Source organism: Neomonachus schauinslandi, chromosome 11, assembly GCF_002201575.2.
Source record: "Neomonachus schauinslandi chromosome 11, ASM220157v2, whole genome shotgun sequence".
Lineage (NCBI taxonomy): Eukaryota > Metazoa > Chordata > Mammalia > Carnivora > Phocidae > Neomonachus > Neomonachus schauinslandi.
This window is the reverse complement of record NC_058413.1, coordinates 242,275-260,593: the sequence shown is the minus strand read 5'-3', so window position 1 is coordinate 260,593 and position 18,319 is coordinate 242,275. Positions and strand designations below refer to the sequence as shown.

At 60.1% G+C, this 18,319-nt stretch overlaps 1 protein-coding gene across 4 annotated transcripts; it reads left to right on the top strand.

Moving 5' to 3' along the window:
* The first annotated feature begins 605 nt into the window (after positions 1–605).
* ANO9 (anoctamin 9) lies at positions 606–17,143 on the top strand. 4 transcript variants are annotated; one of them, XM_021692208.1, is made up of 24 exons: positions 606–694; positions 6,777–6,851; positions 6,941–7,066; positions 7,271–7,416; positions 8,593–8,639; positions 8,761–8,819; positions 8,901–8,974; positions 9,151–9,285; positions 9,377–9,473; positions 9,625–9,685; positions 9,801–9,883; positions 10,002–10,106; positions 10,194–10,355; positions 10,444–10,480; positions 10,694–10,805; positions 13,658–13,715; positions 13,821–13,918; positions 14,092–14,231; positions 14,374–14,526; positions 15,294–15,441; positions 16,044–16,145; positions 16,222–16,315; positions 16,449–16,561; positions 16,658–17,143. In XM_021692208.1, the coding sequence occupies exons 1-24, from the start codon at positions 689–691 to the stop codon at positions 16,683–16,685; spliced, it is 2,259 nt and encodes a 752-aa protein (XP_021547883.1). In that variant the 5' UTR covers positions 606–688; the 3' UTR covers positions 16,686–17,143. The 4 variants fall into 4 exon arrangements, with proteins under 4 accessions (XP_021547883.1, XP_021547882.1, XP_021547884.1 ...); XM_021692207.1 differs by having other exon boundaries at positions 8,761–8,974; XM_021692209.1 differs by lacking the exons at positions 16,449–16,561; positions 16,658–17,143 and having other exon boundaries at positions 8,761–8,974; positions 16,055–16,145; positions 16,222–16,307.
* Positions 17,144–18,319: the final 1,176 nt, after the last annotated feature.

The window sequence follows — 18,319 nt, the reverse complement described above, 5'->3', positions numbered from 1 at the left end:
TGTTGGGGGCATTCTGCATTCTGGTGGCCCAGAGCCTTCCCCAGCTGTTGCCTAGAACGCAGGATCCATGCAGCCCAGGGCCAGCTCTCTCCTCCCCCAGATGGGGTCCACAGAGCAGGGGCTCAGGGTGAGAGTTTCTTCTTGGGGTCTGTCTCATCCCCAATCCTCCCTGCCCCAGTTTCTCCTCTAAGGGAATCAACACTGGACTCCGGGGGTGGGAGTCAAGGGCTGGATGCTCTGGAGGGGCCCTGGGGAAAGCGTGTCCTGGGGTCTGGAAGAGTGAAGGTGAGCAGGGAGCCAGGGATGTTGGGGAGTGCTCATGTGCCCCACCCATTCTGCTTCCCCCTAGGAGGGAGATGCCAATCTACCTCCATCTTACAGGGGAACCCCTCCTGCAGGTGAGGGCGATGCCCCCAGGTGTGGGCAGGGGTCCCCCCTGCTCCATCACCCCAGGAAGGTGTCAGAGAGCCCTGGGAACAGGGGATGGGTGTTCCTTCCAGCCTGGGGCGTGGATGCAGAAGGATCGCAGGGGAGCAGGAGGTGGAGGAAGAGGAGGAGGAGGGAGGCGGGAGAGAGGAAGGAGGGAGTGGTGAGTCCCAAGCGGAAGTCAGGTAGGACTCGCCCCGCCCTGTGAGCCTCACTGCCACACTCCAGTCCTGCCAGCCCCCAGCCAGACTCCGGGGCCAGCATGCAGGTGAGTCGGCTGTGCAGGGGTCCACACCTGTGGCCAGGACACGCCCCCCCCCAGGAGGCTCCACGCCTGTGAAGCCCTGCCAGCTTCACCTGGAAAGTACCTGTGGGGGTTCCCTGCAGCCCTCAAGGCTGAGGTGAGGGTGGCCAGAGCTCAGACAGAGTCCCTGGGCTGGCTGGGGGTTGGAGCAAGACAGAGGGCAGCTTTCCTCCTGCCCAGCCAGGGATACTGGGGACCCCAGGCCAGGCCCTTAGAGCCTGTGTGAGACTTAGATGAGGAGAGCATGTCCATCCACAGAACTTGCAGCTCTGCCCTGCAAAGGGAAAGGGGGCTCTGGCCTCCAGGATGGGCTGACCTGAGGTTGGGGAGGCCAGGGGAGGCCGAGGGTGGCTGGCTGAGCCCTCTGCTCCCTGGGACTCCTACCCCAGGCAGAGGTTGGGGGCTGACTGGGTGCTGTTGGATTCTGATCTGGGGGGACAGAGCAGGAGGCTATGGAGTCCCAGTGAGGTGGGCAGGAAAACATCCTGGGAAGACTTCCTTTCTCCCCTCTGTCAGGGAAGAAGTCATCCAGGCTGGGGCCAGTGCCTGGGTGGCCCAGGGAGGAGACCCGTGCCGTGGTGGAGAGCGAAACCAGCCTCCCACTCAGCCTCCCTGAGTCCCTCCCAAGTGTGGGCCAAGCAGGTGGCCTCTCACTCCACCTTTGCCCAGGGCCTCCTCAGCCCTTCCGGAGCCAGCTCTGGCACCTGGCTGCTCAGGCTAGCGTAGGGGCACACCTCAGCCTTAGCCCTGTCAGCCCCTTCCTTCCATGCCAGTCCCAAGCTGGGGTAAAGGGGAGACTTGGGGCTGCCTGGGGGGGTAGCACCTGGTTTGGCTGAGGCAAAGGACTCAATGCTTTGAAAGGGACATATGCAGGGGCACCTGGTGGCCCCAGCCCCTAGCTGGATCTGAGCATGCTCTTCCCCGCTCCAGTCCCTTCCACGGCTCCCCATGGCCCCCAGCTGCCTGAGCAGCCTCCATGATCCGGCTTCTGCCAACCCCCAGCCTCACCTCCTGGCAGCTCCCTTCTAGCTCTTTATGCCTCTGCCAAGCTCAAATGCTGAGTTCTGAGTCCCTGGGAGTACTAACTACCAAGTCCTTGGAGGTGCTGGGTCCTGAGTCTCTGGGAGGTCCTGAGTACCAAGTCCCTGGACACTGATTGCATGCTGCCTCTCAGGGCCTGTCCATACATATTTTCCTCTCCCAGGAATGCTGCCCCCACTTTATGGCCTCCTGCCAACCTCAAGCTCCAGGCTACCTCCCCTGCCAAGCAGCCACCTGCCTCTCCAGGCCCCTGTGTCTACTTACACCACACGCTGCCTATGAGGGCTGCACACAGAGCAGGCTGCATCATCAGTGAGGGTCTGGGGATGGATGGACGGATGGACACATGCAACGATGAACTGACAGAAGACAGATGGATAGCTGAAGAGGTGGAGGGATGGAGGGGGGATGGAGGCAAGGAGGGGCAGACAGGAGGGAGGAGCAGATGACCGGCTTCAGAAGTCCAAGAAGCAGAGCCAGGTGCAGGGGAGATTTGCTCAGGGAGGGTGGACTCCGGGCGTCTGGGCTGAGTGAGCAAGGGTGGGCTTTTCTGTGTTTGCACACTTTGGTGGGGGCAGGAGGGTCCCTTTGCTGGATGATGAAACTACAGTGTGCTCATGGACCCAGTCAGAGGGTATGTTGTGACCTCGGGGTGAGATGTGCCATGGATAGTGAGGGGAGGCCTGAATACGTTCCTTTTGCTACGTGTGTGTCCATGTAGCCCACCTGATTGGGAGCTGGCTGACAGTCACGTCTGCACAGCAGTGTCCTCAGCCCCACTGGGGACCTGGAGGCCAAACTGGGAAGGGATGGACAGGGCCAGGACTCCCCCAGCCCTGACCCTTCATGTTCTGTGCTGTAGGGGAGGGAGCGTCTCCTGGGACCGGCAGTGTCTCCAGAAGTCCCCTCCTTTGGAACCAGTGGATGAGCCCCCTGGGACTCTGGCCTGTGTGAAGCCTGGGCTCTGGCCCACTAGGTGCTTGGCCTGCAGGGGGTGGACACTGGAAGGGCTAGGGGGAGAGCAATAGTGATCTCCCAGCCTGCACCCCTCGTCTGTGCAGGAGCTCGCCTGGGATCTCCAAGGCTAAGTGTGTCAGGACAGTCCCTGTACCTGCCCTGGGAGCCTGGGAGGCTGATGGACACTGGAGGTCCTGGAGATGGAGCCTGAGAGATGGAGGCACAGGGGCCCCAGGCACCCTGCTTCGGGCAACACCGAGCAGTCTGCTTGGCTGGAGGTGGGGACGACTTCATGTGAGCCCAGTCCCCATCTGTGAAGGCCTCACACCCTGGAGGACAGATGGACTGGTGGACAGCCTGATCCTGGAGGCTGTGGCTGTGGCCATGGCCCACAGAGGGACTTGCATGCAGCAAGTGACCTTGGGGATGGTGAGCCCAGAGTACATGGGAGGCAGATTCTCAGAACCCGGTCCCGGTCTGGCTGTGGGGAGGGGGCGGCTGGACTAGAGCTGGAGGGGGGGGGGACTCTGACCTGCCTGCCCCTGTGGCTGCCTGCCCATTGCCGAGGGCTGACCAGGTGCTGACCAGGTGTACATGTAACTTTGCCCTGGGGGTCCCTCTGTCTGGTGGCCAGGATCCACGGTCAGTGCCCATCAGATACCTTATGTGGCATCAGGATCACATGCCAGCCCGTAGAGGAGGTCAAGTCGAACCAGCTTCCAAACCTGTGTTACCCAGAGAGGCTCTGGGTAACTGTCCCAAAGCTGTGCAATGTCTCTGGTGGGGAAAGGGGTCGTCTGAGTCAGGACCTCACCAGGTCCAGCAGCCTCATTTCTGTGACCCGGTAAGGGCCTGCCTACCCCCACTGCCGGACCTTTGAGGGTCCCTCTGGGAGAGTCCCTTCTTCCCAGGCTCCCTCCTCCTGCCTGGATCCCAGTGTTCTGTCCAGTCTGCCTTCCCTATGTCATTCCTCCACACCCTGGGGACCCATCTCTCACCCCTGGTGGTCCTGCCTGTTCTTCAGTCTCTGCCAGAGGAGCTCAGTTAGGGGTTGGGGGAGGGGTAGACAGGGAGAGTCTCCTCCAGGGTCCGAAGTCAAACACGTGAGGTCTTTCCTGCCAACGCAGGGGTCAGTTGCACTCACCAATTCCTCCAGCACAACACTTACTGAGCCCTATGGTGGGCAAGTCACAGAACCAGATGCTGGTGACCTGAATGCCCCTGTTCCCATGCCGTTGAGACTTCACTCTCTTCCCTGAGACAGAGGCACCTCAGCCCAGGGGCTCTCCCTGTCCTGCAAACCTGTGAACTGCAGGTTTCTCTTCTGGCCCGAGATGGGACAGAAGTTTTAAATACCACAAACCACACCTGAGTGCTAGGGGCTTTGGGACCCGAGGCGCTGTCTGTATTAGCCCAGTCTTCAGGAGACCCTGGCACCTGATGCCTCAGAGCCTGCCGTTCTGTGGTTGCACGTGATGCCATTTTCTGGCTTCTGTGATTGGGACAGAGGAGAGTGGGGCAGACCCAGGTCCCATCCTGGGGCCAGTAGTTCTGGTGTCCATGGGTGTGGTTGGGGAGTTGGACTGGGGTTGCAGGTTTTGAAGCAAATAAAAAGCAGATACCCAGTTAAATTGAATTTTACATTAAACATTTCTTTTTTTTTTTTTTAAAGATTTTTATTTATTTATTTGAGAGAGAGAGAGAGCACATGAGAGGGGGGAGGGTCGGGAGGGTCAGAGGGAGAAGCAGACTCCCCGCCGAGCAGGGAACCCGATGCGGGACTCGATCCCGGGACTCCAGGATCATGACCTGAGCCGAAGGCAGTCGCCCAACCAACTGAGCCACCCAGGCGCCCTAAACATTTCTTTTTTAGTATAAGTGAGTCCCATGCAGTAATTGGGACATGCTTATACTAGAAGGTATCTGCTGTTTATCTCAAATTCAAATGTGATGGGGCAGCCTGCATTCTACCTGGCTGCCCTCCAGGGCAGACAGGCCGGAGCGGTCCAGTGCGGCTTTGCGAGGGAGGCAGGCCTTGAGCTTGGCGGAATGTGGTTGTAGAGGGAAGGGGGAGTGGGTGGGGGTGCCAGCAGGGGCGGAGGCCTGGTGGTGGGCAGGTTGGAGAGGAGGGTGTGATGCTGCAGCACACAGCCATGGGCTGCACTGAGCTCCTAAGCCGGGAGAAGGGCTGGGGTCACCCTGGGGCGGTAGGGGTGGTGGGCTGGCAGGAGGCCATGGCAAGAGCCCAGTGCCCACAGTGGGGTGGGCAGTGCTGAACTTGCCAGCCCAGTAGGCATGAGGTGGGGTGCTCTGATGGACCCGCCCCCTAGTGTGCCGCCCGCACCCTGATCCCTGGGACGTTGCAGGAGCCCTGTGCCTCCTGAGAGAGCTGCCCGCTGGGAGGCGAGCTGGGGACGCTCTCCCTGGCGCACACAGCATGCCCAGCGCGGCTCTGGGGCTGCAGGGTGCTTCCTGCAGCCAGGCAGAAAAAGGTGGGCAGTCTTGCCTGAGGGCACACAGTGTTGGTAACCCAGGCTCTGGGCTCCAAAGCCGGTGTCTCCTCCACTTCAGCCTGGAGCTCCCCCACTGTGACCTGACTGCCCTGTCCCCCACCTCCTGCGCCCCCACCCCCCAGCTCTGGGGCCCACGACGAGGCCCTGGGCACTCTGGGTCAGCCTCGCAGCCTGCTATCTGCCCGCCAGGAGTGGGTGAAGCCTGAGCTCCCCCCCCCCCGTCCCCACTTGTGCAGTTTTAGCCCTATGCCCTCTGCCCCGCTTCCCCTGATGCCACGGTCCTATCGCCTGGGGCTCTGGTCAAAACGAAGAGCCCCACATGGCCGCATGGACTCGGGCGTCACCAGCTCTTCCCCTTGTGTCCTTTCCCTGTGCCCGGGTCTGTGCAGGATCCCGCTTGAGGCATTTAACTTCGCGTCTCCTTGGCCCCCTCCCGTCTGTGACGGTTCCTCTGTCCCTCCTTGTCCTTGGCCATCTGACTCTTGAGTCTGATGTTTTCTCAGGCTGAGACAGGACTGTGTGTTTTAGGGAGGGGTACAGATTACCCATCACATCCTGTTGGCACGGTGGCGGGGGGGGCCCTAACAGCTAAATTATATCACTGGGCCCTAGACCTTCATCACCTGGGGTGGGGCCATCTGCTGGGGTTCTCTCTTTCCCCTTCCCACACTTTCTTCATTAGTCATTAAGTCCCCAAGGGAGGGTCTGGGGGGAGGAAGAGAGAACTCGTGACATCCATTAATGCTGCCATGATACCGACAGATAGTCGGGAGAGGCTTGGAAGCTGTGTCCACAGCCGGTTCCTCCTTAAGGCTCTGCCCCCTGAGTTTAGCATCCATCTGTCTCTCCCAGATGTGCCTACAGCACTTACTCCTGCAGGAGTCTCACTGGACTTACTGTTACTAAACTCAGAACCATGTGACGTTGGTCCCCAGGGCCCGTGTGGCGGCAGCCCAGCCTCCTTCCTGCTGTGTGGTCTTCCACTGTGCGGGGCGGCACGGTGTCTTCGTCCATCCACATGCTGCTGGGAATTTGGATTATTTGCACAAATTTTATATGAAATAAGCTACTGTGAGCATCCTCTTCCTTGTGTTCAGGGCTGGCTGGGCCGGGCTGGATGGCCTAGAATGTTCAATATTGTTTCCCCAATTCATGCATGACAGGGAATCTGTTGACTTCGATGCTGTCAGGCCATTAAAATGCCTGTGACCAAAAGGGCAGAAGGTGATGCCTCTGGCCAGCGGACCTCCAGTTCCCGCTCTTCTATTTGCTGCTTGTCTTTCCTGAAGGATCTCAGAGCTCTTTGCTGATATTTCTAAACAGACCTTTGCTGGAGTCACCTAGTGCCTCCCCACCCATCGCCCTGCTTGCTCATCGTGATCCTAGCACTGAGCCCCACCTGGGGCTACCTCCTTGTTCAGTTGTGGTCCTGCCCCCAAGCTTTGTGTTTGCCCCCTCGGTGCTGGAGTACCTGGCCTGGGAGGTGTTCTGCTGCAGGAACGAGCCCCATCCTTCCGTCTACCCTCTGCCCCCAGGGTGAGGAGAGCTGCCAGATCCTGGCGGGGACTGAAGGGGACAGCTTCCCACTGATGGAGATCAACACTGGTGAGGTGAGCCTCTACCTGGGCCCCTCCCAGACTAGGTCCCACCCTTGGCCTGTTCCCTGTGCCAGCCTCAGCCCCACACCTCCTTCCTCCAGACCGAGGCCCCTGAGCAGTGGGATTACGTCCTTGTGGCTGACCACCGCACCCAGAGAAATAGCAGGCAGGCCCAGCAGCAGCAGCAGTTCCTGGAAGAGCTCAAGAGAAAGGGCTTCCATTACAAGGTGGGCTGGCTGAGGGCCTGGCTTGGTGTGGAGCATGGGGGACCGGGCCGCTGGGGTCATGGGGGCCAGGTGTGTCCTGGGGCGGGGTCTGGAGATATGGCTGTGGCCTTGTGCCTGAAGTCAAAGGGACAGGCCAGTGGCTGTGGACAAAGGGGGGAGCTTCCGAAGTGGAGTGGAGGTCCCCAAGCGCCCTCCCACCCCCAGATGATAGAGGACCACAAGAAGGTGTTCTTTGGGATCCGAGTGGACAGCAGGATCTTTGGCCTGTATTGCAAACTCCTCATGGAGCCGGAGGGTCCTGCCACCAGAGTGCAGCCTGCCAGGCCACCCTCCGTCCCAGCCACCACCAGGTGAGAGCCTGGCCAAGACCTGGGGCCAGGAGGACCGCTGCCCACCATGCTTCTGGTCCAGTCAGGCTTGCAGGCATGGTGCTCGGTCAGAGGTCCCGGGGCAGAGATCTGAGCCTGAGTGTCCATGCCTGTGTGATACGGGATAAAGAGAGTTCTCGCTTCTTGGAGTGTTCTGAAGCTTACGTGTGACTATGTTTCCTGAAGGGCGGGCAGGATTTGGACAGGCCAGGAGGACCTCCCAGCGGTCCCTCCTAGCTTTGAGGTCATCTCCCCAGGACCTGGGATGTGGGTCCCGACCTCCCCTCTCCAGACCAAATGCCCCTCCATGGACATCTGTCCCCAGCCTCCCAGGCACCCAAGCCTCTTCTCTCCAAGCACCTCCTTTTCCCCGCTGACCCTCCAGGCTTCTACGCCGCTCCCCCCCCCCCCCCCATCACCTGTCTTGCCTTGGCCCAGGCCCCTCTGAGCTCAGCTGGGGCCTGGTCAGTTGGAGACTGGCAAAGAATGCCCCTGGAATTTGGATATGAGCGACAGAGGGGCCTCCTGTGAATGTGGGAGAACTGGCTGGTCTCCGGGAGGTGCAAGGGGACGGTGGTACCTTGACAGGGCCTGGGAGGAGCAGGCTGGGAGAGTGCCCTGGGACGTCAGAGGGACCATGTCTTACAGGAAGATGTTCTGGAAGAGTGTGGCTCTGCAGTCAAATGTCTGGCTGTGCCACTTCCTGGCTCTGTGGCCTTGGGCAGGTTACTCAACCTCTCTGAGCCTCCATCTCCCCTTAGGGAAAATGGCTCACCGGCTATAAGGATTTGTGCATATAAAGGCATAGGGTGTGCTCTGGATGTGTCGGGGCCCAGGTGGGAGGTGTGACAGGAGGTGTGTGGGGGGTGTCTAGGCCAGTACCTGGGAGGGGATGGCGTAGGACTGAGCATTAGGCGGGGAGGTCCTACCCCCAAAGGAGCCCCATCCTGGACCCATGGGGCAGCTAGGCCACAGGGGGACTCAGAGGGGTGGGGGAGGGCTCCCGGATGAGTCCTAGATTCTGGGCTCTGCTCAGGCAGTAAGGCAGGCAGGCTGGAGGCCTCCCCAGGACACAGAGGGGCCTGGGACCTGGCCAGACAGAGGGTGGGGTCCACCCAGGTGAGGCAGAGTCATCCTGAACCAGTTCTTGTGTTCCAGAATCCGAATTGTCAACTTTGTACTAAACAGCAAGACGGCAGCTGGTGGTAAGGACAGGATGGACAGGTGGCCTATGCAGCCCACCAGAAGGGGTGTTGACATGGGGAGAGCGGGCAGGGCTCCCCCTCACCCCTACTCCCCTCTGACCCGACTCCCTGTGACCACCAGACACATTAGAGGATTTGGTGAAGAGTGGGGTCTTTGAGACCAGATTCGCCCTGCACAAGGTGAGGGGTGGGCCAGCTGGGAGAGGGCTTGAGGATGGGACCAGAGGCAGGAAGCTCTCACCGTCTGTCACTTGTGCTCAGGGGGAGGAAGACCTAAAGAAGAAATGGGCCCGGTGGAGAAACATGTTCCACCCCCAGCCGATTGATGATATCAGGTGAAACGGCCCCAGACAAATCACCCGTGCCCCCAGCAGACAGATGTGTCTGTGCTCCTCGGCCAGACACACGGATGCTGTACTCCCCTTGCCCCCACACGGGGCACGCCCCACTCAGGCACTGGCCGGCGGGGCACCTGGGTGGGGGTGGCCCTGATGGGCAGCTCTGCCGGCAGGGACTACTTTGGCGAGAAGGTGGCCCTGTACTTCGCCTGGCTCGGCTGGTACACCTACATGCTGGTGCCTGCTGCAGTGGTGGGCCTCATCATCTTCCTGAGCGGCTTCTCCCTGTTCAATGCCAGCCAGATCAGGTCGGGTGGAGGGGCGAGGCCGGAGCGGGGGGCGGGCCCAGATGGGGCCGTCTGGGGAGAGCTGCCACCTGCCCCGTCCTTGCCCCCACAGCAAGGAGATCTGTGAGGCCCACGACATCCTCCTGTGCCCTCGCGGCGACCACAGCCGTCGGTACCAGCAGCTCTCGGACACCTGCACCTTTGCCAAGGTTTGCCGCCCCGGGGGCTCCGCTCCAGCCTGTATTCCCGGAGGAGGGGAAGCTGAGGGTCTGCCCCTGCAGAGTTGGGCTCACGCGTCCCCGCTGGGGGCGTGGTGGGCAGTGAAGGGCCGTCCCCAGCTGCGTGCGCCCCTCTCCCCAGCTCACGCACCTCTTCGACAACGAGGGCACCGTGCTCTTTGCTATCTTCATGGCTCTGTGGGGTGAGTCGCCGTGGGCACTTGGGGGGGGGGCCAGTCCTGCCGCTGTGCCCATGGCGCCAGCCCCACCCCCACCCCAGGAACACAGGGCGGCTCGCCTCTTTGCTCCCGTCTGCAGCCACCGTGTTCCTGGAGATCTGGAAGCGGCAGCGGGCCCGTGTGGTCCTGCACTGGGATCTGTACATGTGGGACGAGGACCAGGTGAGGCGGCGGGTGATCCAGGGGCTGTCTGGGCACCTTGTGCGGCGGTGCCGGCCTGCATCTGCCTCGTCCCGGGCAGGTGTCCCCGTGTCTGAGGCATGTCTGGTGCGCTCCACAGGAGGAAATGGCGCTTGAGCTCATTCACTGCCCTGATTACGACCTCCGGCCACAACAGCACTCCTACCTGAGAAGCACCGTCATCCTCGTCCTGTCTCTGTTCATGGTACTCGTACAGACCCTGTGGTGGGGCTGGAGACCTGGGCAGGGGATGGCTGTCCTGAGGAGCCCTGTCCTGGCCGCCCCTCCACAGATCTGCCTTATGATCGGCATGGCCCACCTCCTGGTGGTCTACCGTGTGCTGGCTGCCGCCCTCTTCAATTCCACCTTGCTCTTCCAAGAAGAGCAGGTGACCACAGCCGTGGTGGTGACCGGGGCCCTGGTCCACTACGTGGCCATCCTCATCATGACCAAGGTGGCTGGGCGGGGATAGAGGGAGGACAGGGCAGGGGGAGGGTCTCCCCTGAGGCCCAAAGTAAGCCCTCTGGTTTCCCCTCCTGCAGGTCAACAAATATGTGGCTCTGAAGCTTTGTGACTTTGGTGAGAGGGGGACCTGTGGGGAGGGGGGTGCAGGAAAGGGACAGGAGGACTCAGGGCTGGGATCTTGGATCCCCAGACAGGGAAGGGAGCCCTTTCTGCTGTCTCGACTGCCTCTCCCACCTGACAGACAGGTGAGGGTTGCGGGTGTCCCTGAGTTGTCAGGATAGGGACAGGTCAGGGATGGGCGAGGGACAGCCCCACATCTCATTCTAGAGAAGCCCAGGACCTTCTCAGAGCGCGAGAGCAAGTTCACCATCAAGTTCTTCACTCTGCAATTCTTTGCTCACTTCTCGTCCCTTGTCTACATTGCCTTCATCCTGGGCAGGTAAGAGTGGCCCACTCCCACTGCCTCATCCACGGTTTAGTCCCCCCCTTTAAAGTGGAGATACCTGCTCGTCTTTGTTTTTGCTCAGGGGCACCTGGGAGGCTCAGTCGGTGAAGCGTCCGCCTTCGGCTCAGGTCATGATCCCAGGGTCCTGGGATCGAGCCCCGCATACGGCTCCCTGCTCAGCGGGGAGTCTGCTCTCCCTTTCCTCCCCGCTCATGCTCTCTCTCACTATCTCTGTCGCTATCTCTGTCTGTCACTCTCAAATAAATAAATAAAATCTTTAAAAAAAAATTCATGCTCAGAACAGTTGGACACCCAATATAAAAATGTGTGGCAGAAGCCCACAGTGAACCCCCAGCTCTCTACTCCCCATGCCCAGAGGTGACCCCATAACCATTGCGTGGGTCTTCCCAGAATTTTTCACACATTCAAGTACACACACATATACACCAGTTGACGTACATGGTTTTGTCCTGTAAATCATTTTATCTTCTCATTATACTGAAATGTACTGTGGGCATCTCCCACATATGCATGGATGGCGAGGCCTCATTTTAAAAACCACACCATGAGCCTTAGTTTGCAGGATGTGCTGGAATTTATTTTATCAGCTCAGTTGGTGGACATTTGGGTAATTTCCAACATTGAGCTTTGTAAAGCTGAAATGAGTGTTTCATGTAACACAAATGGACTTCCCCTCTTCTTTCTTATTAGTGAAATCATTTTTTTGGTTCAATCAATATACTGAATTTTGTTCTGAAGAAAATAATTGCTCCATTTGTTCTGTATATTTGCTTAAATTGCATAAGACACATACATATTGCCAATTAATTCCAAACTCCAGTGGAACTTTAAAAAAAACCCAAGTCCTCCAAGTATGTTCAAAGACATGAGGCAGTCCCTAGACCCCAGCTGTCCTCTAGGACACCTCTAGGTGTCCACCCCTCCCCTCGGGGCTGTGTGCACCTGTTCATCCTGGGAGCCCTTCACTCTCTACTGTGTAGGAGACCCCAGGTTTTCCAGGGGCTTCCCGAGGAAGGGTACAGAGGAAATCAGATGCCCTTATTGAGGGCTTGATGGAGTGCTTGCTGGAGGTAGACTTCTTCCAACTCTAATCTCACCAAGCCTATCCTCTGAATCTCTCAGCGGGTGTCTTGGTGGGTCTTTTTCATTGGACTTGAACAATTCACCTCTCCCTCCTCTGCCTCATCAACACCTGTCTTGGTCCTAGATTATCTCCACCTCCACACAAGTACCCTGTCCCATTCCTTTCAAGGAATGTTCTCCCCACCACACCCGATGGCTGGCCCTCCTACTTCTGCTCCTACTTCTCCTCTCTCTGGTCCTGCTTACCCTTCCCGGATGCTGGCTTCTCCTCTTCTCCCGACCTCTCGATGTCACAACGTCCTGCTGTTCCCATGACGTCAGGTGCCGTCTCAAACACCATCCAGACACACCAGTGAGGCCCACACTCCTGTCTCCAGCCCAGACCTCTCCCTGGAGTCCAGACTCCCAGGTCCAGCTGCCTCTCATCTCCCCTCAGATGCCCTACGGGCACCCCAACCTTACCGTGCCCACAAGCTCGTCCACAGTCTCCCTCTTCCGCGTGGCAGCTCCACCTTCCTGTTGCTCAGCCCAGAACCCGGGTCGCCCAGATTCCCCACTTCCCCTCTGGTACAATGCACTTGTTTGCCCCGTCTCTACTGCAGGGGTGGCAGCTCCCTGAGGGGAGCACGGGGGCTTGACGTTGCCGAGTCAGCACCTGCAGCAGGCCTGGCATGTGGAATTGATATCGGTCACATGGAAAGAAATTCCCAGGCACTTGCTGGGCCTGGAGCCTTGGGGCCTTCAGCTCTGAGTGATTTTCATGCATCTTGTGTCTTCAGTTCCCTCTGCTCCCCTCTCCGGAATTCTTTTTGTTTGGAACCTGGGCCTTCTGGTTTTCTTTGCTTTTTTTCCCCTCCCTTTTTTTTTTTTTTTAAGATTTTATTTATTTATTTGAGAGAGAACGAGCAGAGGGGAGGCGGGAGGGACAGAGGGAGAGAGAGAAGCAGGCTCCCCGCTGAGCAGGGGCCAGACATGGGGCTCAATCCCAGGACCCTGGGATCATGACCTGAGCTAAAGGCAGACGCTTTACCAACTGAGCTACCCAGGCGCCCCTCCCCTCCCATTTTTTGTTCCAGATTCTGGGAGTTTTTCTCCACTCTGTTTTCCAGCCCTTCAGTTGAATGTTTTACTTCTGCTCATGTTCTTCAAATCAGGGCACTCCTTTGCGTAATTCCTTCACAGCCTCGTCTTTGTGGCACCGCGACGCCATGGCTTTTCTTGTCTGAGGATCTTGTCTCTTTTTTCTCTTCTATTCTGGTATTGCTTTTTTTCCTTCCAAGTTTCTTTCATGCTCTTTCTTTAATTGGTCTCTGATTTTGGTGTTAGAGGCTTTCCCTAGATGTCACCTGTCCATAATTGAGAAAGGTGTGTGCCAGTGTTTTTGCTCTGGGCCGCGTCTCTCCCGTGAGGACCTCTTGCTCTGTCAGACCCCTGCCTGGAGGCGGAAGGACACTTGTTCACTGTTGGTCGTGAGGACCTCTTGCTCTGTCAGACCCCTGCCTGGAGGCGGAAGGACACTTGTTCACTGTTGGTCGGAGCTCAGCTGGGGAAGGGACAGTGCGGGGTCTCAGAATCCACTGGCCCAACCCTACAATCCGACTCTGGTGGTTCAACCCCCTAGAAGTGAGCCTCTGTCTCCCTGACCATTGACCGCAAGCCCCACTCTCTGTCCTTCTGCTCCACGCCCATCCAGTCCGAAGCAAGGTCCTGCCCCCCTCCTCCAGCCTAACTGTCCTTCCTAGGATCAACGGTCACCCTGGGAGGTCTGTGCGCCTGGCGGGGCTGTGGAAGCTGGAGGAGGTCAGTCTGTCCTGGACACCTTGCCGTTCTGCCCCTCCACTCCCTCCCTCCCAATCCCACAGCCCTGCCTCCCTGCACCTGACCTCCCACCTTTGACCCCCGCAGTGCCATCTCAGCGGCTGCATGATGGACCTGTTCCTGCAGATGGCCATCATCATGGGTCTGAAACAAACACTCAGCAACTGCATGGAATACCTGGGCCCGTGAGGACCACCCTCCTTCCCCAGGGCTCTCCTGGTGCCCCCCTCACCCCAGGGAGCCCTCGAACACACAGGAACCCCTCCTGTCTCCACATCTCCCAGAGCCAGCAGTTCTGGAGGGCCCCTGCGCCCCCAGCACCCCTCCCTGTTCCCCACTTGTTCTCATCACCCCTTAGGTGGCTGGCTCACAAATGTCGCCTGATGCGGTTCAAGTTGAGCCGCGCGTCCGGGGACCCCGAGCTCAGGCGCTTGCAGTGCAACTACCTCCTGAACCCAGTCAACACCTTCAGCCTTTTCGATGAGTTCATGGAGATGAGTACGTGGGGTGGTTGGGGGCACAGGCCCGATAAGCAGCCAGTTCCCGGGCAGGTCCTGGGGGACTGGTGGGTGGAGGGGGCGGGAACTCTGGCGTGTGGCGTGCCCACAGCGCAAGATGACAACCCCACACCTCCTCCCAGTGATCCAGTATGGCTTCACGACCATCTTCGTGGCCGCCTTCCCACTCGCCCCCCTGCTCGCACTCTTCAGCAACCTTGTGGAGATCCGCCTGGACGCCATCAAGATGGTCAGGCTGCAGCGGCGGCTGGTGCCCCGCAAGGCCAAGGACATCGGTCAGGGGCCCGACCGGGTGGCGGGGAGCAGGGGCACTCCAGCCAAGGGTGGGGCGGCGAGGGATGCTGGGACCAGATCATGCCAGTTCCCTTGAAATAATCTCTCCAAGACTAGCCCTCTCACCCCATAGACAGCCCCCAGCCCTTCCTCAGGCTCTGCCTAGGATGGGAGTTGGCCTTGAGGGGGGGTGCTCAGGCAGGAAGAGGCAGGGCTGGTGTGCATCTTACAGGATCCAGCTGAAGGAACTGTGGCCGCCTTGGGGGGCCCAGGCAGAAGAGCTGGGCTCTGAGAGCAGAGAGCTGAAGGAAGGAGGGGTCCAGCAGCTGGGGGCAGGGACTAAGAGCAGTACTATGACATGGCCTCTGTCACCCAGACTGTCCTCGCTGACGTGGCCGGGTGTGAGGGAAGAACAGAGTGGATGGGGTGCTGGATGTGGGCAGAGGGAGAGAGAAGTATGAGTAGGAGGGAGGCCCCAGTCTTGGGCCCAGGTTAAGGGGTTCTGACCCCACAGTGGAGCAAGCTTGGGAGCAGCTGAGGGGTTCAGGCAGAAGATGGGGGTCAGGGGAGACCTGAGCCCCTCCTGGTCCACGTCTGTATCAGTGAAGGCTGCCGACGGCTGCCGTGAGCAGGGGCATGGGCAGAGGTGACCAGGCCCCATGACCATCCAAGGTCCCAGCCTTGGGCATGGTGGCTGGAGGTGGGGTGGGCAGTGCCAGTGGATCAGGGCTTGATGAACCAGATGCCTCACCCCACTGCTGTGGCCCAGGGACCTGGCTGCAGGTGCTGGAGACCATTGGTGTGCTGGCCGTCATTGCCAATGGAATGGTCATCGCCTTCACGTCTGAGTTCATCCCCCGAGTGGTGTACAAGTACCATTATGGCCCGTGCCGACAGGGGGCCCAGCCTGCAGTCGAGTAAGGGGGCGCTGGGGGAGCCTCAAACTGTCGAGACCCCTGGGAAAACTGGCCCAGCCACACAGCTCAGCCCTAGGGGAGCCCGGGGGAAGGGCTTGATGCTGCCAGTATTATCTGTGGTTGTCATGAGTCTGGGCGTGGGGGTGGCCCTGCCCCCATACCAACCTGCAGACCGCAGGAGTGCTGGGACCGCAGTCGGGGAGTTAAGGCCCCAGAACCAGATGTTTTCTGAGCGGGCCCCACCGGAATGACTCCCTCCCAAAGTCAGACCTTTGGGGCTGCTCCATAGGAGAGGGCAGAATGGTTTCCTTACCCAGCGCCTCCAGCCCTCCAAAGGACCACGGTACCTACAGACTGGGTTTCCAGGGGTCTCCCCCTGGAAGGCTCCCCTAAATTCCTGGAGGGAAGGCAGGCACCTGAGTCTCCTCAGGCGCACCCCCTCGCCCCTCTCCCGTGCAGAGAAGTGAAGGAGGCCTTCTGTGCTATGGCCCACCCTGCAGCCCCCACCACACAGGGATTAGCTCCAAGAAAGCACCTTGGAGCCTGAAGGGGCCACACCCTGCAGCCCTCACCTGCCCGGGGCCTTCTCTTCCTTCCCCCAGCTGCCTCACAGGCTACATCAACCACAGTCTGTCTGTGTTCTACACCAAGGACTTCCAGGACGCCATCCAGATAGAAGGCTCAGAGAATGTGACTGAGTGCAGGTTTGGAGCCCCCCCCATCCCCCATGAGCATCCTCTGACCTCCTGACCCCTGACCTCAGTTACTTCCCCACCCCAGGTACCGGGACTACCGCAACGCTCAGGACTACAACTTATCTGAGCAGTTCTGGGTCCTCCTGGCCATCCGCCTGGTCTTCCTGATCCTCTTCGAGGTGGGCCAGAACTGGGGGAGGGGCCCCAAGGCAGGGGCAGCTCTCTCAGCCCTCCTCCCTGGCCCCCAACCCCTCAAGTCCCTGCTGGGTCTGCCTTGACCTCTCCGGCCAGCCCTTGTGCCCTGCCCCCCAGCACGTGGCTTTGTGCATCAAGCTCATCGCTGCCTGGTTCATGCCTGATGTTCCTCAGTCGGTAGAGAACAAGGTTCTGGAGGAGAAGTACCAGACGCTCCGGGAGAAGATGTGGTATGGGAGGCAGAGGCCAGGCTGGGGTAGGGCCAGGCCCCAGGCCTGAGGGAGGGCCATGGCCCTGATCCCCAACAATGCCATTCCTGCCTCCAGCTCCAGCCCCAAGAGCACAGAGGTGTAGGAGACCCAGAGCTGGTCAAGAGGAACTGGCACCCAGGAGCTGAGACTCAGAAGCACTCCCTCCACCTCCCCCCAACCCCCACTCACGGCATATCGGGGTCCCGGGAGGCCGGTGCACATGTGGGGAAGTCTGTGTATATATGGGGGTCTTGGAGGGCCCGTGTGTGTTTTAGGTGCTTGTGAGCAGCACACTGTGGTCTGTGAGGCCCGTTCCGTCTGTTAGGGCTCAGACTTGATACAGACCTGACTTGAACTCTGACTTACCCCTGCCACCCACAGAACTGGGGTGGGGGTGCCTCTCAGCAGTCACAACACAGGAAAACCAGCCTAGTTTCCTGAGCCTCCCTCTGACTTGTGGGACCCAGATCCTGCCCCACTGCCATCCTGGCTGGTCAGGGGGCCCTGACCCCACCTCTCTGGCTCCCTTCAGCCTGCAGAACTTTATATAATAAAATGAAACCTTTTTGTATCAATTCTGGGCCTCTGGTGGATTGTGTTTGTTCTCTGATGGGAAGCCCAGATGGGGAAAGGTCTGGAATGTGGTAGCCTCCTGGTCCTCATCTCGCGTTCCTTGGATTTCCAAGTGAGGGGGGGCTTTATTGAGGTCCTACCCTCCCTGCACTTGGGGTTTAGGGACAGGAGTCAAGGCAGGCTTCCTGGAGGAAGAGCTGGGGAGGAGGGGCAGAACCACCAAAGATGCCCCTGGGGACAGTGGAAACTCTGAGGAGTCCCCCAGGCCCTAGACCCTCTGGGCTGGTTGGGCCAGTTTGCCCTCTGCCCCCAGGCTGGGTGGTTGCAGCTCCGAGGCTTCCTGGCCTCTGAGAGCAGGACAGTCTTAAGCACCAGACCTGGGCGCAAAGCGGGACTCTTGGGTCCGCCCTCCGGCCCTGGCTGCTGGGCGGGGCTGCACCTGCCGCCGCCGCCGGGCTCGTCGCCGCTGCGCACCTGGCCCAGGTGAGACGTCCCGCCCCCGCGGTCGCGCGAGCCCCAGGTCTTGGCAGCAGGTGAGTGGCTCAGACCCACGGGGGTGAGTGGAGCTCGCTGGCTCCCGGGAGCCGGGACTAGGCTTGGAGCTTGGGGGCCGGGGGGGGGGGGCTTGCCCAGAAGAGCCTCTGGGCCGCGGCGGGTGCGGTCCCGCAGGAAGTGGCTCGGAGTCGGGCCGGCTGCCCCCGTCGCCCGGAAGCCTGAGTTTGTCCGCGTCCCTGCCCCTTGGGTCTGGCGGCGGGGCGGGGGGTGGGGGACGGCAAGGGCTGCTTTTCCCGCTCCGCCCGACTTGGGCAGTGGCTTCCTCGTGACCTTTGCCCAGGAGAGGGAGGAGGAACGCCGAGGCGCGCGGGGACCCTCGCCTCTGCCCCGAGCTCGGATCCCAGGCCTGAGGCCTCCCCGGGCTCCGGGGGTGTACGGAGGAACTGGCTGGGGCGGTGCACGGCGCTGGTCGCCGGGCGGAGCTACCGTCATGCGCGCGCCCCTGCCCTCCGTCTGCGTCCCCGACCTGTTGTGCTAGGCCTGCCCGCCACCCGCGCGGCCCCCCTGCGCACCCCGACCTGTCATCCGCGTCCCCCTCGTGCGCGCCCCAATCCGCCATCCGCCCTCTGTGAGCGCGTCGGCCTCCGTGCGCGTTCCCTTTTCGACGAC

Coding starts and splice junctions, on each gene's coding strand:
- ANO9 (XM_021692207.1), top strand. Junction 9,474..9,624: donor ACACCTGCACCTTTGCCAAG/GTTTGCCGCCCC, acceptor CCCTCTCCCCAG/CTCACGCACCTCTTCGACAA. Junction 16,316..16,448: donor TCTTCCTGATCCTCTTCGAG/GTGGGCCAGAAC, acceptor CCTGCCCCCCAG/CACGTGGCTTTGTGCATCAA.